The 24416-nt window shown below is 39.2% G+C and overlaps 1 protein-coding gene across 1 annotated transcript; it reads right to left on the bottom strand.

The window, feature by feature from the left end:
* Positions 1–6872: 6872 nt before the first annotated feature.
* Positions 6873–19264, bottom strand: LOC114085817 (arylamine N-acetyltransferase 2-like). Its single transcript, XM_071609247.1, has 2 exons — positions 19206–19264; positions 6873–7750 (listed from the first exon to the last, which is right to left on the bottom strand). Exon 2 carries the CDS (start codon positions 7743–7745, stop codon positions 6873–6875), a length of 873 nt encoding a protein of 290 aa, XP_071465348.1. The 5' UTR covers positions 7746–7750; positions 19206–19264.
* Positions 19265–24416: the final 5152 nt, after the last annotated feature.

Here is a 24416-nt window from a genome sequence, read left to right as displayed (position 1 = left end):
TTTATGATATTATAGGTGTATGGAAGAGGTGTCGATTTTTGTTTGTTGATTTGTATTCTGATAATTTGCTGAATTTGTTTACCAGCTCTAGAAATATATATATATGTTTTCTTTCTTTTTTTTACAAAGAAATATTTTTTATTCCTCAAAATTCTAATGTCTAACAATCATTTTCCGAACATTTGTTGATTTTCATATGCACATTTTTCTATGTATATATAGATCCAGTAAAAAGGATTAAAAATATATAATTGATAGATTATAGATACCACAACTTTTAAAAAATGAAGTCCTACTATATCTGACATTTTATTTTATTTTTGATGCCTTTTAAAAAAATTTATTTATTTTTGCATTACAATTCTTAATATACCTTTATACCACAATTTATCATATCTCTGATTGTATATAAGGTATGTTGACACCAAATTCACATCTTCATACATGTATTTTGTATAGTGATGAGGGTCTCCTTTCACCATATATGTTTTCTAATATAACATCATATCATATACAAACAGTAATAATTTTACTTATCCCTTATTTGAAACTCTTTAATTTCCTTCACTTGGCCAATTGTTCTAGCTAAAATTTCAACTAGTATATTGAATAGGATGTTGAAAGTGGATATCCTCATCTTGTTTCTTATTTAGAGGAAATGCTTTCAGTTTTATTCCTCATTCAGTATGATGTTGGCTTTGGATTTATCATATATATAGCCTTTATAATATTGAGGTAAATTCCTTCTGTTCCTAATTTCTTCAGTGTTTTTAACATGAATGGGTAATTAACTTTGTTGAAGGCTTTTTCTGTGTTGATTTAAAGGTTATGTGATTTTTGTCCTTTATTCTAATAAAGATAAGTTACATTTATTGCTTTGTGTATATTGAACCATCCTTACATCCCTGGAGTGAAACCAACTTAATTATGAAATACAGGTTTCCTAATGCAATTTTGTACACAAATTTCTAATATTTTATTAAGTATTTTTGCATTTATGTTTACCAGGGACATTGGTCTTTCTTTCCTTGATAAGTCCTCATGTGGTTTTGATATGAAGATGTTACTGAATTCATAGAATTCATTTGGGAGTCCCTCTTTTTCTATTTCATGAAATAACTTGAACACTATTGGGATTTGTTCTTTAAAGGTCTAACAGAATTCATCTTGGTTTTGGGCTTTTCTTTGTGGAAGGCTTTTTATTACTGCTTTGAGTTCATTGCTTATTATTTGTAAGTTTAGATTTTCTATATCCACTTGATTCAATTTTGGTAGGTCATTTATATCTAGAAATATGTCCATTTCTTCAAGCTTTCCAATTTATTAAAATATAATTCTTCTAGTAGTTCCTAATGATGCTCTGGACTTCATAGATGTCTGTGCTGATACCTCCTTTTCCATCTCATATTTTGTTAATTTGAATATTCTTCCTTCCTTTTGGTTAGTTTGGCTAAGAGTTTTTCAGTCTTGTTATCTTTTTTTTTTTAAAGAACCAACTCTTTGCTATGTTGGTCTTTTGTATTTTTTAAATTATATATGTCAGGGCTGGGGATGTGGCTCAAGCGGTAGCACGCTCGCCTGGCATGTGTGTGGCCCGGGTTCGATACTCAGCACCACATACAAACAAAGATGTTGTGTTTGCCGAAAACTAAAACAATAAATAAAAAATTAAAAAATAAATAAATAAATAATATATTTCATTAATTTAAGTTCTGATCTTGATTATTTCCTTTTTCTACTATTTTTTTGACTTTTTTTTCAAGTATTTCTAGGACCTTGAGACACATCATTAAGTTGTTTATTTGGGATCTTCTTTATTTTTTGGTGTTTACATTTATAACTATGAATTTTCCTTTTAAAAACTCACTTTAATAGTATCCTGGAGATACTAGAATGTTATATTACTATTCTTATTTGATTCTTGGAATTTTAAAATTTATCCCCTAATTTTATCTGATTCATTCATTGTTCAAAAGTGTACTTGTTTAATCTCCCTGTGTTTATGAAGTTTCTATAGTTTTTCGCATTGTTGATTTCTAATTTCATTCCATTATGATCTGATATGATGCAAGGGATTACATTCTTTATTTTGTTTTTGTTATTTGCTAAGATTTGCCTTGTGATCTAAAATATCATCTATTTGCTGAAGTTTCCATGAGCATCTGAGAAGAAAGTTAATTTGGATATTGCTGGATGAAATATTCTGAAGGTGTCTGATAGGTCCATTTGATTTATAATATTTAGGTTGAAGAGTCTTTACTAACTATGTCTGGATAACTGTTGGTGAGAGAAGTGTATTGAGAGAAGTAAATTGAGTCTATTTGGGTCTTTATGTCAAGTAGTATTTATTTTATGTAATCAGGTGCACTGATGTTTGGGGCATAAATATTTGCTATTATTATACCTTCTTGTTGGATTGTTCTCTGTGCCAGTGTGAAGTGACTGTCTTTGTCTATTCTGATTAATTTTGTCTTGAAGTTTGCTTTGTTGAATATGAGAATAGCTATTTCTGCTTGTTTTCAGGCTCCTTTTATATGGAATATAATTTTCTATCCTTTGGCTATCTTTGCCTGTATAAAGACTTTCTTTGAAACAACATACAGTTGGGTCTTCCTTTTTAATCTACCTTGCCCATCTATGTCTTTTAATGAGACATAGAGAGTTGAGACCATTTACATTCAGTTTTATTGTAGGGAGATATTTATTAATTCCTGCCAGTTTCTTTTTATTTCTAATGCTAATGCAGTTTTATTTTTATTTGCTTAGCTAGGTTCTTATGATATTTGTCCATTCTTGAGCTCTGGAGTTTGTTTTTAATTTCTTCTATGTGTAGTGTTTCTTCAAGCATTTCCTGTCGTGCAAAGTGTATTAAAAATTAAGACACAACTATATGTTGTTTGCAAGAGACTTATACAGGTAAAGATAACCAAAAGATATAAAATTCTATTCCATGTAAAGGGAGCCTGAAAACATGTAGGGATAGCACTCTCATATCCAACAAAGCCGACTTCAAAAGTGGTTATGTATTCTTTTAGTTTACACTTACATTGAAAGGATTTTATTTATTCTTTTAGGCTGTAGAATAGGCTGGCAGGATATAGCAAATTTGGTTAGCAGTTATTTTCTTTCAGGGCTTAGTATCATATCATTCCAAACATCCCAGGATTTTAGAATTTCTGCTGGGAAATCAGAATTACTTCTGATTGCTGTATTTCCAAATATGACCTGATGTTTACCTTTTGAAGGCTTTAAATTCTATCCTTATTCTATATATTAGGCCTTTAAACTATAAAGTGTTGGGGAGAGGTTATTTTTTGATAGTGTCTACTTTGAGTTTGGGATGCATTCTGTATCTTGGTGTCCATCTCATTATCAAGATTTGGAAATTTTTCTGTTATTATTTCCCTGAAAAGGTTACCCATGTATCTCAGATACCTCTTTGGTTTCAATGATTCTTAAATTTGTCCTTTAATCTTCTCCGAGTTCTTGTGTTTTCTGTATTGCTGAATAAATGTTTACATACAACTTTCTTAAAAGCTTCTAATTTTGTTGTCTGTGTGATATAATCTAATGGTGAGGCTTTCAACTAAATTGTTTTATTTGATTTATTCAGTCTTTCATTTCCAGAATTTCTGTTTGGTTCTTTCTCAGAATCTGTCTTTATTGAAGCACTCCTTTTCTTTCTCTATTTTGTTCCTTAATTCATTCCTTAAGGTTTTTTTAGTTTATTGGTTATTTTAACCATCAATTTTTAAATCCTTTTCTACCTTTTCATCCACATCAATAGATAGGGATTCAGTTATTGGGGAGTTATAAACTTTTATTAGCTTGTTTCCTCATAGTTTTCATAGGACTTGGATTTTAGCATCTGTTAAGATGCTTTCTTCTTCTTCTTTTATGTGGGGGTTATTTAGTGAGTAGTTATTTCTATATAATAAGTCCCAGAGTGGGTGTGTAATCTTAGCTTCAACACATCTGATCAGCATAAAGTGTTAATTTCAACCACCAGTGACACTTTGAAGTAATTACCAGTAGTAGTGGTAATTTAAGAGCAAATAATATGTCAACATTTGCTATAATAGTTATTTCTAGTGGTCCTTACAATTTTGCTGATAAAAGAGGAATGTGAATGAGGAATAATGTAGATTAGCTGTGAGATTTAAGCATTAATGATAGCATACTAAATTCAATTGGAAGAAAGGATTAAAAAATAAAATAGAGAAAAAAGAAAAAGGAAAAGAGAAAGAAAAGAGTGGGTGGAGAGAAGAGAGAAATTAAAAAGAGGAAGATACAATGGATAAAGGAGAAAGGAATTGAATGGAGATAGAAGTGAAAAAAAAAAGGTACCAAGAGAAGATCCAATTAATTGGCATTACAAAAAATTATATAGGACTCTGGCAAAACACAAAATTGGAAATCTATTAGGAACAGTTAATTTCAAGTAGTTAATGCAATATATTTGGCTTTCCTTTTGCTGAGGTTTTTGAAATAGAGTTGGGTTTTTTTTTCCCCTGCAGTTGTGAATTTAGAAACTCTTTATGAGAAATTTTGTGAGACATGGATATTCTGTTGCTTATTTATTCTTAGGTCTGACCCAAATTGTCCAAATTTGTTAGGGGAGTCTGTATAATGAGCTCCACCTCCTCCTTGCCTAGTCATCCATGTGAATGGAGGGTTGTCTACTTCAAAGCAGACTTACCTCTCAAAATGGCTTTGTTATGTATTCATGGGTGGGAGTGAAAGTCTGTTAGGGGTGCTAACCAGCCCTCTCACCATCTCTGCTTGTACACCAATCTGGTTGCCTCATTCTGAGTGCCTCAGCCCATGTGCTAGAGGAAGAGGAGTGGTACATGTCTGCCTAAACTCCAGCCTCTTCTGTGCTTGCAATAGCATGGGGATCAGTGCTTTCCATCTGACTCTTATCTCTCCCAGTTTCTTTCCTTGTCAGCCATGCTCCTCATCCCACAGCTCAGACCACACTTATAAAGGCAAGTGTCTTTTGCTCTTCTTCACTCTGCAGACTCAAAGACTGGTAATTGCTGTGGCTGCCATGATTTTCTCCCCAGTCTGTGTTGTAGACTCACTCCTGTGTCATACTGACCTACAGCATGAGCACTCACCTTTGAAAGCAAGTGTACCATGAATGAGTCAAGAAAGAAAGAAAGAAAGAAAGAAAGAAAGAAAGAAAGAAAGAAAGAAAGAAAGAAAGAAAGGAGAAAAAAAGAAGGAAGGAAGGAAGGAGAAAAAAAAGAAGGAAGGAAGGAAGGAGAAAAAAAAGAAGGAAGGAAGGAAGGAGAAAAAAAGAAGGAAGGAAGGAAGGAGAAAAAAAAGAAGGAAGGAAGGAAGGAGAAAAAAAGAAGCAAAGTGTTAAAAATAAAAAATAAAGTTCAACTGCAGGAATTCCTAGTCAACCACTTGGGAGTCAAAAGTTTGGTGTTTTTTTAAACTGTAGCTCTCTGGCTTTTCTACAGTGTTTCCCCACTGTCTTCCTACTTCAATTTGCCACTGAAGAACTGCTATTTTATTTCAGTCTTTGGGTGCTGTTATGATATGTAGTTTCTTCTGGTGTGCCATCTTTCCCTGTTCTTGGCAGCAGCATTTTAAGCAAAATGGAAATTAAGTAATATGGAATACCAGTTATTAATTGCTAACCTAGAATTTATTACTGAAATTATTTATTCATCCACATAAATAATTAACCTACTATCTTTCTTTTTATTTTTTGCAGAGCTGGAAATCAATCCTAGGGGTTCATGCATGCTAGGTAAGCATTCGACCACTGAAACACATTCCCAGTTCTATTTTTTTAAATCATTTCTGGCACTGAATATGTAGTTATTAAGCTTGTTTAACCTTGATTAATCAGAAACCAGGTTTATCCAGTACCTGATATTCATATGCTTTGAACTCAGATATATACAAAGAACTTTTTGTTCATTCTTTTAAGGCAAAGTGTGAAAGAAATAAAAGAATATGACTAGAGATAAGAAATAGGATGAAAGAAAGACCCCTTTGCAGAAGCCACCTAGCTCCATAATATCCTAGAACTTCCAAAAAAGAAAAAAACTTTGATTCACATTATAGTAGTCAACAATGTTTTATTATACTATGTAGAAAATGAGTTTTTTAAAAAAAATGACATGTATTTTATAACATGTTTAATAATTTTAAATATAAATCATTTAATTTATAAGTTAAAACTTATATGAATATCATTGTTTCCACATTAAGAAAAATAGTTCATAGAAGATTGTGACTGTAAGAATCCTGGAAGAAATTAGTAGTGTGTCACCTTCTTAGTGCCAAATCACATGTTCCTATCTGTTGATTTAACTCTTGTCTTGAGGGCTATTAGGCTTTTTAGAACCAATAATGTCTCATTTTTCTTTGTTGCATTCCACTTCTAAATCATATGGATGATATTTTGTAAAAACTGGACATTAGATATATTATGGTTGAAATTAATGAAAATTATTTTCTCACTATTCTCTTTACTACCAGTAAAATTATCTGTGAATTTAGCAATAAATCAGTGTTGGAGAGTTTTATGGCTCTATATTTCCCAATTTAACCATGTTGTTATTAAAACACTTCAGTATGATTAATTTGGAAAAGATGTGTAGCTTTCTTTAAAAAGTAATTTAAGTATATATGCTGACATTTTTTATGGGAGAAATGATATGTTTAGGATTTGTTTCAAATAATGTGGGGGTACAGAGGATAAGATAGCTCATTAGTTGAACACTGATGATCTGGGTGATGGATACAAAAGGGCTTATTTAGTCTACTCTGTAAACTTTTGCATATGCATGGAAAAAATACATTAAAGGATTAAGTACCTATAGTAAAAAAGAGTGATTTTGCTTCTTATCCTAAATAGTAAAATATTGATCACCATGTTTGGGTACCAGTTTTCCTTCTAAGGAAATATTAAATATAGTTTTCAATACTTCTTCCACTTCTTCCTCTTTCAGAGTCTTAAACTCTACCAGGTCGACACCGTCCTTATAGTTGAATCTCCTATAGGTGAGGGTGAAGCCCACTAAACAGTGAACCCCTTCTGGGGTCTGCAAGGAACAAAATGATATACCTGTAAACACAGAGGCTGGGGATGTCTGAAGGTATGTATTCACAGACTCAAAATCTTCAATTGTTCTAGGTTCAAGAGTAAAGGAGTAGATTTTTTGGTATTTTTCCTTATCTAGGAGATCGGAATTGAGAAATTCTTGGTTTGGAATGTGCTGCTCTCTTCTGATTTGGTCCAGGTACCAGATGCCTTCCTCCTCTGTCAAGCGGAAGATGCCTGGCATCTGAGGCTGATCCTTCCCAGAAATTAATTCCAGAGGCTGCCACATCTGGTAGGAACATCCAAATGATGCATCAGCAATATAGTTCTTGCCACTGATGGTCACTTTTAATAGAAGGTGAACCATATGACTGCTGTATTTGTTGGTTGGAGTGATGTAAACATATCCTCCCAACATAGTGGTCTGAAAACCCATCGTGGTCAGAGCCCAGTATAGAAGATGATTGACCTGGAGGCACCACCCACCCCGCTTCCTCCTCACAACTTGGTCAAAAACGGTCTCTAAGTCCAACTCCATAGATTCCCCACAGTGCATGTTAAAGTTCTCAAAGGGGATAGCTCGGATCTGGTGCTGAAGAATGTTAGTTAATGTTTCCAAGTCCAATTTGTTCCTAGAGTTCTTATAGCCAATTCTTTCAAAATATGCTTCAATGTCCATGGTCCCTAAAGTAAGGAAAATAAAACAAAACCAAAAACAAATTATGCTACTTTTGCACTTGGATTTCCTAGAGCAGCCTAACTTTAGCTAGAATGTGTTTTAAATATGTAGATACAAATAATTCTTGCAAGTATCTATAATAATTCTTTTGCTTTGATTGGATGAAGTGATATATATATTCATAGTTCACTAAAGTTCCAGCGACCTTAGCAGGAAAGTCTTATCATTTCTTCTATCTTTCAAGTATCAAAAACTGGAAATCCAGATTAAATGATGAGTCAAATGATAACCAGTTTAGATGTGGTTTTCTTAGTGACGAATAACCCTGAGTTCCAATTGGTATCCATTAAGATAGGCTTCTAAATGGTTCTGGATTCAAACAGGAGAATTCTACAGTAGAGTAAATGGCATTCATGGTACTTGACCCACTCAAATTTCCCTTTAGCAGAATCTTACGTGATTTCTGTACTCAAAGATTTATGTTGATTCACTCACTGATTGATGGATTGGCTCAACGAATATTTTACTGGGCTGGAGGTGTATCTTGTTGGTAGAATGCATGCTAAAATGTCATGGGTCAATTCCTAGTACCATAATTAAATAAATAGATAAATATTTAATTAAAAATTCTACTTTTACCCTTCAAAATATTACAATTGTGTGAAAGTTAGAATGACACATTTAATAAGTAGATAAATAAAACTTTTCCAAAATTTCTCAAATCTGTAAGAGTGCAATAAGACTGTGGGAAATACTAAAGCAAAGAAAGTGTATAGCATGTGTATAGGGAGAGTTTCAATGCCAAATAAGGTGGTTGTAGAAAGGCACACTAAGACCTCAAGGATGTAGAAATGGGCTCTGTGGACATATGCGGAAGATTGCTCCTAGTCCAGAGGTAAGGCAAAGGCTCTGTGTGGGAAGCTGCCTAGAATGTTTCAGGAACATCTAGGAAACTAGAGTGATAGGAGTCAACTGAATGAGAAGAAGACTGGATTGAGATGAGATCAGACAGGTAACAGGGACTTGATGGACATTGTGGGTGATTTGAATTTATTCTGAGATGAATAATTTAAATAATGAAGGCAGGTAAGAGGAGTGTTACGACTTGACAATGCTTGCCATAATCAGAGTGATCTTTCTGGCTTCTTTGTGGAGAGTAGGCCATACCTACTGAGCTTCCCAGATAGTCACATGAACCAGGAAGGGCCAGTTCAAAACAATCTTGGTCTGGGTCCAATGCTTGGGTCACGATTGGCACGTGGCCCAGCTAGACCAGTGAGATAGATGTTGATGAGGGATTTTCTGATGTGGGGCTGAAAGCTCATGGGCCATCAACCAAATCTATGGGGAGAAGCTATAAAGAAAAACACTAACAAAAAAAAAATAAAAGAGAAGATGAGAAAAGGACTTGATGAAACCTAAAGCTATGTTTTTATAGTCAGGTAATATGAGGGGAAACATAAAAAAAAGTCTCTTACTTTATTTACTCCACTTAGCCAGGATTTTTAACTTGCCATCCAAGAGCTTTGATCTCTTGAGACTTTGTGACAGTAGTGCACAGACCTTTGTGATGTGCCACAGCCTCAGATAACATGGTACAAAGGGTCCCCTGTGCTGATTGGTGAAAAGCTAAGTATGTCTATTTTCCCTCTTGATATCCTCCCTCTCTCTCTCTCTCTCTCTCTCTCTCTCCCTCCCTCCCTCTTTTTGATCTAGTGATCCTTCTTACATTGCCGGTATTTCCCGCTTTCTCTGTTCTTGATGTCTGCAACATTTCCCCTGAGTCTGTTAGAGTAGTTGAATTACTCCTCATCCAAACTTGCATCTGCACCCTTCCTCACACTAACTAGCACCTTTTCTCAACCTTTAGACAGCTTCATGTCTGGGGAGAACAAATGGTATCTAGTTAGACCCTCCCAGATTTCCTTTGGCCCATAACTCAGAATCTGCACTAAGTATATAAGGAAGAGAGGAGAAGAGTGAGCCAAAAGGGAAAAGATATTTTATCCATGCCTAGCCCTATAATTATGACTTAGATCATCCAGCTTTTATTAAGACATCACTTTAGAGAGCTAGAGATGTAGCTCAGTGGTAAAATTCTTGCCTTGTATGTGCAAAGCCCTGGGTTCAAACCCTAGCACCCTGAACCAAGCCAAATATATATACACATCTAGAAATCATTTTCTGTTTCTTTGGGAATGCTATCATTTGTTTTCAAGTGTGTTTTCTGTCTTCTATCATCCTTCCTGCACAGCTCTCCTCTTCCTCCAAAGACTATTCTTTTTCTTAAGACAAAATATTGCAGGTTCTTTAGAACAAAACCTGTTCTTGTTGAGGGCCTCCATATAAAAAACATGTTTTAGCCCAATAATACTTGGTATTGTGACTACCCTAAGCAGTTTTGTATTACTAAAGCTGTGATTCCAGACTTAAGTGCTGAAATCACTTGGAAAGTTGTTGCCAGGGAAAGAGTGACTCAAAAAGCTCCTTGCTTTACACGTTGATTGGTAGCATCTCTGCGCAGGCATAGACCCTTTCCCTGCAGTTTGATCATTAACAGAGGAGAAGACTGGAAGGAGGCAATGTGAACGTACAAAGAGCCCAAGGAAAACTCAGAAAGTCACTTTGTACCTGTCTTAGTAAGTTGAACACAGGATGATCGTCAGTTTTAATATGAAAGTCTTACAATGTTTCTTCTTCTTGGTGCAACTTCTAGAAATAATGCAAAAGTTGGTTTCAAAAATAGATAACGTGACTTTTATCAAGAACAAAAGGGTAGAATTTTGGACCACAAATTATAAAGAAGCCCTAAAAGTCACATACAGAGGAACGGGAGGGAGTTCATAGTAAGTTACCATCTAAATTGCCTAGGAACAGTGTAGAAAGTAAAATCATGAGAAATGGAAGCAACACTGATGGGCTCTAAGCCTGGGGGTTCTGGAAGTCACCAGGAGGAGACCCAGAGGCAATGCATCAGATGACTAACTGCTGTGGGAATAGCCAGAAGGTGAACCATATCCCAAGCCAATGATTACTATCAGGATATACACCAGACACATCACACAACAGTATGTACTGGCAGCACTCAGCCTTCTTTAACCTGACAATAATATCGAGAGATATTGGGATATAAAAGGAAATGTTGTTTCCAAAAGGGAGGAAGGATCACTCATAGAAAAAATGCCATTACAATATCTATTGTCATATTCATCCTCTCTCACCTCCTTAGAGAATATCAAGAAGTTCAAGCCCAGTACCAGGCAGACATCTCATCAGCCACAATATATTCAAGAAATACATAAGTGGTAGAAATGAATTACTCAGTCATAAATATGATGACAAAACAAAGTGAGAAAATACTATGAAATTGGAATTAGAATGTAAGACATAACTTGCAAAAATGTCATGTCCAAAAGACAAGCAACAGAAGAAGAAAATCAACCTGAATAGAAAGTTCTTCACAGATACTCTGCAGCATAAAATACCTAAAAAGGACTCAATAATAAAGAGTGAAAAAAAGGGTGATAATACAATGTGGCTTATGGAAAGAAAATTTTCAGAAATTAGAATAGTAATTAAGGACACAAAGTCTAGAGCTAATGCATAATTAATGATAAACAGAAAAAGCTATATTGATTGCCGCAGTCTGGCTGGGCACAATTCAGGAGCCACTTGTCAAAAGAAAGGAACTTTATTTTTAGAACCACACACGCCAAACAAAACAGCTCCTCAGGAAAAACCTTCAGAGCCCAACTGCCACCAGGGCTTCCCCCAAGCCTCCCACCTCCCACACTCCTCCTGCTCTTGAGGCCCATTGGCTGGGTCGTGTGGGCGGAGCCAAAAAAGTCCCCCAATGAGCAGCTCTGTAGTCTGAAAGGGCGGGGAAACAGCCCTATGAGCATCACTGCAGAGGAGCCAATCAGCTAGAAGTTGCTGGGGCCAGCTGTGAGCCACTCATCAGCTGGCAGTCTGAAAGGGCGGGGAAACAGCTCAAAGAGCATCACTGCAGAGGAGCCAATCAGCTAGAAGTTGCTGGGGCCGCTGTGAGCCAATCATCAGCTGGCAGTCTGAAAGTTTGCTGGGGCCCCTTCGGCTGTGGCTCTCAACAATTGATGTAGCATGATATCATTAGTTATAAAGCAGCTTTCCATTACTGTAACAAATACCTGAAATAAATCAACTAAAATAGAGTAAAGATTTATTATACCTCATAGTTATGGAGTTTTCATGTGGTGGAGGAAGCTGCTCAGCTCATGGCAGAAGGGAAGCAGAGACGTAGGAAGGGCCTGGGGTCCCAATACCTTATTCAAGGTGCACTCCCAATGACTGGGAAACCTCCCACCAGGCTCCACCTTTTAAAGGTTCTACCACCTCCAATTATACCATAGGCAGGGACCATCCCTTTAACACATGTGAGTTTGGAGAGCACTTATCTAAACAAATAGGAGATTATGCCCTTGGCTGCCAAAGGTTTATGTCCATCTCTTAATGTAAAAATGCAGTTAGTCTATTTCTAAGATATCAAAATGCTGTTCCAGCATTGCTCAAAAGTCCAAGTCCACAATCTCCTTTAAGACTCAAGGCAAACAAGAGTTTGTGATCACCTGTAAAACAAAACAAAACAAAACAAAACAAAAACAAATTTTATGCTTCCAAGATAAAGTAGCATAGGGTAAACACTCCTGTTCCAAAAGGAAGAAGAAATGGAGTATTAATATGGAGGGATCCAACCAAAGTGGCACAAAAACCCAGGCAGGGTGACATTAAGTCCTAAGTTTACCTTCCGAAGTTTGTTTTTGCCCACTGTATGACCACCAGTATTTAGAGGGAAGAGTTAGTGGGAAGGAAATCAGGTTTCTCCTTCTCTCTCTCCCTCTCCCTCTCTTTCACTTGATTCCGATAAGCTAGCTGGATAAGGAAAATGACCAGACACTTGCCCTAATGACCATCTCAAATAATTCAGGTAGACAAAATATTTTTTACTCTTTCCACATTTCCTTATTGGTGCATTGTAGTTGTACATAAGGATGGAACTTTTTGTTACATATTCGTACATGCACACCATGTAACAATATAATCTGTCCAGTCCCATTCCCCCAACACTTTCACCCTCCCTCCCTGCTTCCCACTCCATGGTCCCTTTCCTCTAACTGATGTCCCTTTGATTTTCATGAGTCCCCCCACATACACACATACATACTTTTCCTTTTTCCTCTCCAGCTCCCACTTATAAGAGAAAACATCCAACCCTTTACCTTCTGAGTTGGCTTATTTTGCTTAATGTAATGGTCTCAAGTTTCATCCATTTTCCGGCAAATAACATAATTTCATTTTTATTTATGGCTGAATAAAACTCCATTATATGTGTGTGTGTGTATGTGTGTATATATATGACACACTTTTTATTTATTTATTTATTTGGTACTGGGGATTGAACCCAGGGGTGTTTAATCACTGAGCCACAGCCCCCAGCCGTTTTTGTTTTTTATTTAGAGACTGAGTTGCTTAGCACCTTGCTAAATTGCTGAGGTTGGCTTTGACTTCTGCCTTGGCTGCCTCTCGAGCCACTGGGATTACAGGTGTGTGCCACCACGCCCAGGTATAGACCACATTTTCATTATCCATTCATCTGCTGATGGACACTTAGGCTGGTTCCATAGTTTGGCTAATGTGAATTGTGCTTCTATCAACATGGGTAGTATGCATGCATCTCTGCAGTATGATGGCTTTAATTCTTTAGGATAAATACCAAGCAGTGGTAGATGCACCATATGATGGTTTCATTACCAGTCTTTTGAGAAACTTTCATACTGATTTCCATAGTGGTTATACTAATTTAATATCCCACTGACAGTGTAAAAGTATATCCCTTTTTCTCCACATCCCCTCCAGCATTATTATTTGTATTCTTGATCACTACCATTCTGACTGGTATGAGATGAAATCTGTGTATATTTTATTTGCATTTCCCTAATTGCTAATGATATTGAACATTTTTTCATATATTTGTTAGCCATAACAAAAGGTTTTTATGAGGACAAAAGGAGAGTTGTATGTAATGAACAAAAAGTTAATATGCTGAGTTTCATCTAGCCACTTCATAGCCATCTTGGTAATTCAGGGATAGTTTCGCTGTATTTGAAATATTGTTGTGATTATAAATGACCTTCATCTCCCAAGCCCTTGTCCTGTGGAAGTGCTGGAAAAACATATTTTTTTTAGGCAAGCTATATATTCTTCTTCTTTTAATTAGAGAACAGGATTAGCAAATCCTTGGCCCACACTCTGATGCTGTGTTAGGACTACCAGGTGGTTTCACCTGAAGAAAGATGGCTGATGAGAAGATCTGGGGCGCAGTGTTTTATCCTCCTTGTCCCCTTTTTTCTGGAATAGTTGATGCTAGTTGTTAATATTTTAGTCATTTAAAGAGGGATTTTTTTTTAGAAGTTACAATAAAGGGGAAAAAAAGAGTGACCTTATAAGAGGGTGATAATGCAAAATAAAGCTAGCTTAAAATGGGGTGGTATGACCAGGCATGGTGCTGTATGCTTGTAGTCAAGCTACTTGGGAGGTTGAGGAAGGAGGATGACAAGTTTGAGGCCAGCTTGGAAAATTAGCAAGACCCTGTCTCAAAATAAATGTAAAAAAGATTATACCTCAGTGGTCAAGAGTCCCTGGGTTCAATTGTCAGTGTCAAAATAAAGTAAAATAAGAGTGTCACAAGCAAAAACGATGACATTTTTTATATCTGTTACACTAAATCTCCATGGCCAGTATTTGAGGCACCCTGGTAGGATGTGAGCTCCCAAGGGCTTGGGCAACCCCTGTGGCTTTGCTTGCTGTGACCCACATGGCTACTACGTCTTGGGCTGTCTCCACTCGCTGTCTGCAGCTTCCCCCGGCAGGTATTCCACATCCTGGCTTCTCTCACTTCCGGGGGTCTCCTTTGCAGCTTTAGCTTCACTCTAACAGATTCATGAACCACCCTCAGGCGGTTTCCAGGGAATCTGTTCTTCCACACAAAGCCCCCATCAGGGCTTTCCTATGGAATCTGGGTGGGAGATTCCATGCCTGTAACCAGCTCTGTATGGTTGCAGACCCAGCAGCTGATGGAAAATGCCAAGGTCTCACTGGTGCAAGTTCTGTTCGTTACCACTAGAACCACAGCTGAATTGGCCTCTGAGTACATTGCCCGATGAAACAAACCTCAGAGTAATGAGATCCAAAGTGGTCCAGAGCCATCAGGATCACATTTTTTGAGCTTTCTTAAAAAAAAAAAAAAAAAAAATGCTTCCCTGGAAAGTCTCTGAAACACATGTGCATTTTTTACAGTTCTGGGCTTGTGATGGGTAAGGTCTTGGCGTTTCCTGAGATAACACTGAAAGCATATTTCCTATCACCTCAGTGCAAAGTGTTTGACTTCTTTTTAATGGTAGTCATAATCATACCTTCCTTGGCCTAAAACTAAACACATGCTCCTTTTCTGGCCAGATGGCAAGTTTTCTGAATCTTCCTGCTCTGTTTCTCTTTGCTTCCAATTCTCCCTGTAAATCTGGTCAAAACCAGTCAGGAATATCTGTGCTTCTGCCTAACCACTGTGCTGCTTGAAATTCCCACCACTAGATCAACTCGCGCATCACATTTCAGGTCAGCCTACTGCAACGTTGCAGAGTATCGACAAAAGGAAACCAATTTGTTTGCCAAGGTGTAGATTTTCCAATATCCCATTCAACGTCATGTCACTAATGACTGGAAAGTCTGCTATGAAACTCTACCTCTGAAAGGTTCTACCACCTTCCAAAGCACCATAGGCTTGGAATCAAGACTTGAACATGTGTGCTTTGGTAAGACACTAATTCAAACCACAACATCATATAAAAAAGAAAACTTTGATATTCATAGTAAAAGCTCATAAAAAGACACAGCCGGGAATAGGGATATTGCTCATTGGTAGAGCACTTCAGTCATGTGCAATTCCCCGGGGTTAAACCCACATACTGAACAAGAACGAAAACATAACTCAAACCAAACAAAAAAAAAACAACAAGGCAAAGATACATCCATTACAGTTATCATTATGACAGTCAGAGAGAAGCTACAGGATCAAAAAAAGAGGCAAACAATCCACTTGGTGCTTCTGAAGAGGAGAACTCAAAAAGTAGGAGAAAATGTACAGAAGATCAAGAAGTACTTGGATCAAATGAAAAAGTGAAGAAACTGAATCTGAAAAACAAGAGAGGCAAGATTCTGGGAGGCTTTGGTTCTACATCCTTGACACGAGAATACATTCTGGTTACATTTTTGAGATTCACAATTAAAGAGAACTGCTCAAGCATCTGGCAGAGAGAGAAAATGTTTCATAAGGAAGAAAATATCAGGCTGGCGACAGAATGTTCCCCAGAAATATCCAAAGGTGAAGTCATGGAACTGCGTCTACAAAGTATTGAAGGAACTTGATGGCCTTGAACATTTTACTTTCACTGTTCATTGAATCATAAAGGAGATAAGCATGCAAAGACTATCTCAAACATGAAGCAACTTGAGAAATGCAGTAACAATGAGCTGTCCTGATGGCCAAGAAGTAAAAATCAAAAGGAAAATTAAGACAGGCCAGAATACTAGTACTGGTGAGCATCTGTTCCTTCTAAAATAGGGCAAAGAGGAAAAGTGATGAGCACTAGAGCTATAGAAGAAGCCATTCCGTGTGTACAGATATACAAAGACATGGAAATTTAAATCTGAAGATTGAGAAACACCAATGCAGGAAAGTCTCATCCAGTATTGTCAATATTGGAACTGTTAAAGTCTTTAGAATATCAAATCAAGGAGACAGAGGTTCCTCAATTAGGCAGTGCCAGACCTCATGGAGTCAAGGCTCCAGGTCCTCAGGGAAACAAGGAAACATATTTCATTAGCAGTGATGGAAAGTCTTTAGGTACAGGTCAATTGGCAACTCTTAATTTTATGGTTTATCTTGGGAATGTAAAGCACTGGAGCCATCCAGTCCAATGAGCACCCAGTTAAAATTTTTGTATTCAATCAATTCTGGTTAAATGATTGAAATGTATGATGGAAAGGTATAATGAAATGTATAATGAAATAGGGAGGGGTGGAGCCAGAGAACTGGAGAGTGCACTCCCTAAGTAATGTAAAAATTAAACACACACACACACACACACACACACACACACCCCAAACAAACAAACAAACAGAATTCACATGAACCCATTGGACTAGTGCCCACCATCAGAATAGAAGGATCAATACAGGGCATGCTCACTGCACCCAGAAAAGGTGAAAGAATCGGGAGGACTCAGGACTGTGGTCCCTACGGGGACAATGCTATCTGTAAGTCACTTAGGTCCTTTAGATTTCTTTAATGTGTTACTGTGCTCCCGGAATGGCCGGTGTCCTTAAATTTAAGAACCTGTAGTATTGATTCCAGGGATTGATGTCCTGCCAGTCCAGCCCTGGGTTAAGATTTATTGCATGAGGTCTTGAAAGTTTGGTGGCCTGGCTGGAGTCTGGACAGAGTCTTGAGTTGTAATTTACATCCCGATGCAGCTGGGGTTCTCCAGCAGTTCCTTAAATCACCTGCACATGGATCTTTGTCTCAGTGTCTGTTTTTGAAGAACTGAACTTAGGTCATCTTGGTGGTCATTTTGGGGCTCTGTACGAAAGGAAGTTAAGACACACAGAGTGAGGCCACTGCCAGAGGGACCTGAGTGGCACATGAAAGCTTGTGTTTTTCTGCACATCACCTGGATAACTGTTGTTTTCTCGAATGGTTCACTTTCAGTAGATGGGCTTCTGTGATTTACCCTTACGTGCCAAGGTACTTCAAACCCAAACCACCACTTTTGGATGTACCCCAGGAGGGCAGGTTGATAGGAAGAATCCATCGTTCAATTCCAGGTCTTTACAGTCTCTGCATCTTTTAGGTATGACAGGGCTTTTCAACTTTTTGGTGAAAGAACCCTTATTTTTTTTGCCCCAAATGGAGCTGTGATCAAGAGCCCAATAAAGAAGAACTGAAAGCGGATTGAACAGAGGTAGATTACTTATGATGTGCTGTCACACCTTGAGGCCACAAGCAGCACAAATCCAATTAGGCAGTGACTTTGATGACATCTTGTACGCTTAGTGCATGATTTTCTGTTATCAGTGAATATAAGAGTTATACACAGAGCTAGTGAGTTGCTTTTCTTTCTGAATGTATAAGTTTTTCATTTCCCTTTAATTTTCTTTGGTGTCTTCCACAGTGAAGGGAATATCTTTCCACTACATTAACACCACACCCCCGCCACTCACAAAACCAGCCCTTTGACTACCTGGATTAAAATGGACTTGCTAGACTGGCCACAGCTAAAGACTATTATTCAACAGCCTTTGGGCAGGTCTTCTGCTCTCTCAGCCATGGCTCCCTGGGAATGCCTTCAGTGGCCAGGAAGGGGGACAGGGTACCATTGAAGGCAGGAAGCAAACCTGAAGAGGGGCTAGAGCTGAAGATGGTGAGGTCAAGAAATAAGTCTCTGGACAGGGGGCAGCTAGAGAGCTGACAGCCAGAAAGCTCCTTTTGAGGGACAGGGTGTGCCCAGCTGTTCTGTTTCTAAGGCAGTAGGAGGGGCGGGGACAGGAAAGGGAGAGAGCAGTTTAACAGGAAAGAGCCAGAGAGAGGATTGTCGTGTGGGCATCCTGCCAGAGGACAGGAGCAGAGTCCAGAGCACAGAGTCCCCTGCTCCTGGGCAGCCTTGCCTAGGGAGGCTCCTTGCTCCTGTGTAATTTGTAGTCAGTGTTCAGGGGGGACACCCTACTCTCAGGAACAGTGAAGCAGTTGACTTTTCATCCCTTATAGCTCCTCAAGACCCTCCCCACTAAGCCTCCTTCCAACATGGTAAACATTCCCCCAGGAATTTCTCTAGACATTGCAGATAACAAAATCCAGACACGCAGGACATTGGGGGCCATTGGGGGTTTCTGATCAGCTCAGGCAAAAGGAGCAGGATTGTTATGAGTCTGCTCCCTGCAGGATTAACTGGACCTTGGGACACACCCATTTGAGGACAGAGGACAGTGTCCAAAGTTTCCAAGAGAGAAATCCAGTTGAAGAATTTCCCTTAAATGCTGCTACCTTTTAATACTGAGTCTGCATGACAAACTTTAAGTAAGTACCATCATTAGCTCAGTATTACTGATGGGAAAGGGAGCTTCAGAGACACTAAAAGAGTTGTTCAAGTTCTCTCTGCTAGAATGTGGTGTGGCTGTGCCTGTCACCCAGGGGGTGTGAACTGAGAGTCTGTTAGATTCATCATTATGCTGCATAGCATTTACAGCATTATTTCCAAGCAGGAGCCACCCAACTCTCTGAACAACTTAGAACTTGGAATTCAGGGCAGAGTAGAATCTAGAGGAAACCCCAGTTTCAAAGCCCACTGCAGGTCAGTGGGGAGCTCCACTTACCAGGTTACCAGAGCCTGAGACCAGGAACCAGGCTGTGTGCAGTCTGCCTCTTCCTAGGTCTGCAGAGGAAGTGCTCTCTTTGGTTACCAAATTGTCCCACTCCCAGAGTCTGGTTAGAGTCCACCCAGGGATCTCTGGGAAATGTAGTTGCAGGGCTTCCTGGTGCCCCAGTGGACCTCTCCTTCCATGTTTTCCTGAGGAGGTGTGGGGATTTATATTATCTGATGGTTCACACGCCTCAGTCTGTGAGGGACCTTTGTGTTCCACATAGTTCCTGCTCTCTGGGAGCTTGAGCCAGGCTTCCTGAGTGTGAAGTGGAAGTTCAAAGCTTGGATAGGGTGCAGGGAAAGCTATTCCAGTAACCTAGAGGAGTTAGAAGAAGGTGGAAGCTTACTGTCTTCACCCATTCCTGAGACCTCTCTGTTTTCACTTTTCTTTCTTTCTTCCCTCATCCTCATTCTAATTTACATCTGTACCCAAATGCACCAGCACTATATAATATCTGAATTTTGTCTATGCATGGTACATAAATGTCCATATTTCGTTTCATTTTCTTCTGTTTTTATTTCCATTAATGACATTGGTTTGCAGTATTGTAGTTTCTTAGATGTTTCTCTCTATACTGCATTTGAAAAACTGTCTTCATAACATGATTGATGCCTTGTGTTATTTCTTTGGCACCTGATGCTCTAATGCATTCCTTTGGTTCATTGGTTATAGCTTGGACTCTCTACCTGAAGGCTTTCTGGTAGTCTGTGCTTGGGCAGCATGGTTAGACCTGCAATTAGTGTCCCTGGGAAAATAGCCACTCAGTGAGGATGAGGGGACTTGGAGGATATGTGTCCCCATTTTCTAATTGCTAAACTGGGGTTGCTGTGAAACATGCACGACACTGTCTCCTCACGTTATCCAGTGTGATTGGGCTTCATTCCTTCACAGTTAACCTTTGCTGATTCTTAAACTGCCCTGATCTCACTCCTCCACTTGTGTTTCTCCAAATCATCTCCCAAATAAATGTTTATAGAAAACTGTTGTCCCAGGATCTGGTTTTAGAACAACCCAATCTAGGAGTATTTAACTTACCTGTTTTCCTGGATAAGGGCAGCTGGGATGCCCCCTCACCAAGTTATTCCAAACACTGATTTAATGAACACTTTGCTCCATTATGTCTGAAGATTATCATGAGGATTTTGCTGGGATGGATTGCAGGAATGCAATGTGCTGAGGGGCAGAATTAGTAGACCTAATTTCCCTCAGCACTACCAGATTTATCCTCTTATGTCGAATTCCCATGTTTCCCCTATGTCTTGATTGACAGTTGGTGTTGGCAATTGCCAGTGTCTGCCAATCTTATTTATCCATGGTGACAGCTCAGTGTTCTAATTTTCACTTCTCTGATTACTAGTGAATGTGAACAGCTCTTTTTCATACTATTGACCTTTCTCATTTTTGCTACTTTCCCCAAATTAACCAGGACACCACTACATGGAGGAATGAAACAGAGCAGATCTTGCCAGATAAATATTTGACAGGATGTGGGTAAGGAAAGTTCAGGAGAAAAATAATGGGATTGGGATCTGGGGCATTTCAGTTAATATATGGGAGAGGACGTGTTCAAGAGTTATAGCAATTGCTCCCTTAATTCTGGATATTTTGCACTTAGAATTAGAATATTACAAGTGAGATTAGCAAATTTAAAAGTCTGAGACTTGTATCTGTGATCACTAATACAATGGAAGAAGGCTTTGAGGATGTCCAGAGAGAACTGTCATGGGAAACTACCAGATCAGGATGTTGTGGTTAAGGGAGAGTAAGGTCAGTTAGGGATCCTGGTGTCTGAGGGCATGAAGTCTGATGCCAAGGGTTGAGATGTCACTGGGCTTGGAACACTCTACAGCCTCCAGTGCTCATTTAAACCTATTGGCCAATATCTGAGTACATCAAGGTTTTGCACAGGGGAGAAGAGTAGACCTGATAAATGATTAAACTGCAGCTGAGCATCCTCCTCACCATGCAAATGAGAGGCCGAGAGGTACAGAGAGGTAATAATAATGATAGGAAGGACAGCTTCTGTGACACATGCATGGTGTTTATGTTTTTGAAACCATTTAAACATTTGCATTAGTATGTCTGGTTTAAAGATATAGTGTGCTAACTTACCTTTAGTTAAAATTATAACATGATGTTTGGTAACTGATTCTTTGTTCCCTTTTGGAAGAGAAAAAGAAAACCTTTCTCTCTCTCTCTCTCTCTCTCTCTCTCTCTCTCTCTCTCTCTCTCTTTCTTTTGCAAAGGTAGAAAAAAGAAATAAAAGTTCTTGGTTTCCTCATTTTCCCTGAAGAGCTGATGTAGGGGACAGGACTACTGGCTACAAGTGGAGGATTTATTTGTTTAATATATCTGTTTTAAAATTTGTTTACCACCGGTATTTCTGGTTTCCATTCCAACGGGTGAAGTTTGGAGTTATTCTTCCAATTTCAACCAGGAAAAAAAAAAGAATAAACTGAAATTAAACAACTGTTTTGAGAACCAACAGAAAATTCAGGTCACAAGGCAATCTGTCACCCTGACAAGCAGAGACAGATGAATACAGAGAATCACAGCTTATTTTTAATCCTGGGAACTAACCTCCAGGATTAGGAGACTGTAGATGAAGCCACTATTTTTAGGAATCTGAAGAATTGTCACTGATGGATTCCTGGAGGCTCAGAGTGGAGAAATTCTTGTGGGCAGGTTGGGGGGTGAGTCTCAGGGGAGGGTGTGTGCATTGCTGGGAGTTTCGCCTCCAGAAGCCCTACCAGGTTGTCACCGAAGACTGAAGAATAATCCCCTTGTGCTTCTGTCAGAGGGAGGAGAAAAATAACCATTTGATGTAAGCCCAGGGCATTCTGTTCTCCCTTTTCCCTCCAGGGAAATTACTGTACAAGAGCCCAGCTAAAAGGAGGGAAGAAAAATACCTAATTCTAATTCCCTCTAGCATTCCTGCCTCCCCATAGGGGTGGGGGGAACTGAGAAGTACTTCTGAAGGTCAGATCCTAGGGCACAGGATCCCTAAAAGATTGGGTCTCATTATAGGACTTCAGAATGCATCTCTCTATCAACAGGGCTATTATACACAACAGAATCATGGCTGAAAAACTGAAAATTTGTTAGGCAAAAACAAGGCCACCAAAGGAAATTAGAGTCCCAGAAACCCAGGGCTACAGGAAGCAGTAAACCCAGCAGAACGTTTAGGCAGAAAAACACAAAGCTAAGGCCTACCTACCTCAGTACCTGAGATCCAACACACTAACACCCACCCTTCAACATGAAATTTTAAAAATATGCTGAAGCACTAAGAAAAGCAATTCTGAAGAGACAAAGCAAATATCAGAATCCTATTCAGATATGGTAGGGATTTAGGAGCTATCAGATGGGGAATTCGAAATAACTATGATTAGTTTGATTGGTGAATGAGTGACACCCTACAAAAACGTCAATTTGAACAGCTATTCCCACCTGAAATGACCTTCACAAGAGCTATGGAAACCAAGTGAGAGAACGCAGTACCTGGTTTTAGCAAAGAAAAGATACGTTGAAGAAGGCAGAAAGGAAAGAGTTGCCTGCGTCACCTCCCCCAGTGGTAGGCAGCACCTGTGGAGAGCACTGACCGGCTTGGGTGAGGGATGGTAATAAAGAGCAGGCCTTGGACTTGGAACTCAGGGTGGGACCCACCATGGTGAAATCCAGTACTGGGCAGAACCCTATGGCCCCTGCCCCCAGATCAGTGCCTGAGAAACCTCTGGACCTGCCCTGGAATCAGGCAGAACCCCACACCCTTAGCCAGACAGACTCATGTTCTAGCATGCACCAAGGTTTCCAGAGTCTTAGGTCAGAGGCCCAACTCCAGGGGTCCCAAGTCGGGTCTGGCCACTCACCCCAAAAACCAAATGGAAAGAGAAAAAAGCCATGCCAGGAAGACAAGGGGATGGACATTTCCAGCCCTTTCTTTAAGGGTGCTGGCAGGAACTCCCAGATGATGGGGCAAGCCGACCAGAAGCATGTATAACCAAGCAGTCTTGGTCAAACTGTGGTCTGGCTGGTCACTTGTCAGGACTGCTCAGGCAGGATCCTGTCACAGCAATAAGAAATGTGCTACTGCCCGGTGGACAGTTTTGGCTCATTACAAGATGTTTATTGATGAAAACTGCTGTTCCTGAAACCCAAGGTGACTGCCAGAGAGAATGACTCAGAACAAAGGAGACGGATGCAAAATGAAGGCAGAGATGCCAAGATTTTATCCTGTTTTTAGTTATCCACTGGACACTTGCTGGGCCAGGTGAAGAGTCAGGTTTTTTTTTGTTTGTTTGTTTGTTTTGTTTTGTTTGTTTTACAAAAACAGCCTTTTAGTCCTTGTTATATCCCTAGTGACCATATGTGGCTCTGAAGTGTACCTGTAAGATTGTGCCAGTCCCTGGGACCTTGAACTTTAAGTGTGACCCAGCTTAGTGTCAGCGTTGGTGGCCAAGGAGCTACCCTGACATCCCTCCTCCAACCTCACACAATGTGGAGAAAAGCACCATCTGTTGGGCAAGACCTTGCCTTGGAACTTTTTTTGGCCTAATACTGAGAAGAACCCAATAACCTCTGTCCCTAGGCCTCTGCCTACAGTTGGAGTCTCTACCATTGCACCTGATCTGAAGCCTCAGTGGGATGGACTTCTGTTTTGACCTACATCACCTCTACCCAGATTCATTGGTTATGGGCCATGAATAGACCATAACAACAGTTCATAGCAGTATAGGCATTGGAATTGCTTCTATGCTGGGCTGGTCTCAATGAGCTCTGTGTCCCATGTGTGACTCATTGTTGTGGAAGCCACCATAGCCATGGGACTCCCCACCTCATCACTCTTCTAACCCAAAGCAACACAAAATTTAGAGTCATTGTCCACAAAGAGGAAGGAGAGGATGATAAGCCCAAGATATTATTTTAGAGCTAGGGCCAGATTCTCCATGTTGAGGTTCAACTGTGGTCAAAATCCTATGAACACTCAGTCACATGACAGTGACTGGATGAGGGGTCTGGGGCCATTCCAACTTCACGTGGAGCCTCACAGACCTAGTGAGGACTTTAGGTAATTTCCAAATCCATTTTGTACAACATACCAACTGCAGATTGGGACAAATGTGGGCTTGGAGTGCCCTCTACTGCTGAAACAGTGACAACACA

The sequence above is a fragment of the Marmota flaviventris genome, chromosome 3 (genome assembly GCF_047511675.1).
Source record: "Marmota flaviventris isolate mMarFla1 chromosome 3, mMarFla1.hap1, whole genome shotgun sequence".
Lineage (NCBI taxonomy): Eukaryota > Metazoa > Chordata > Mammalia > Rodentia > Sciuridae > Marmota > Marmota flaviventris.
This window is presented reverse-complemented; position numbering and strand designations above follow the sequence as displayed.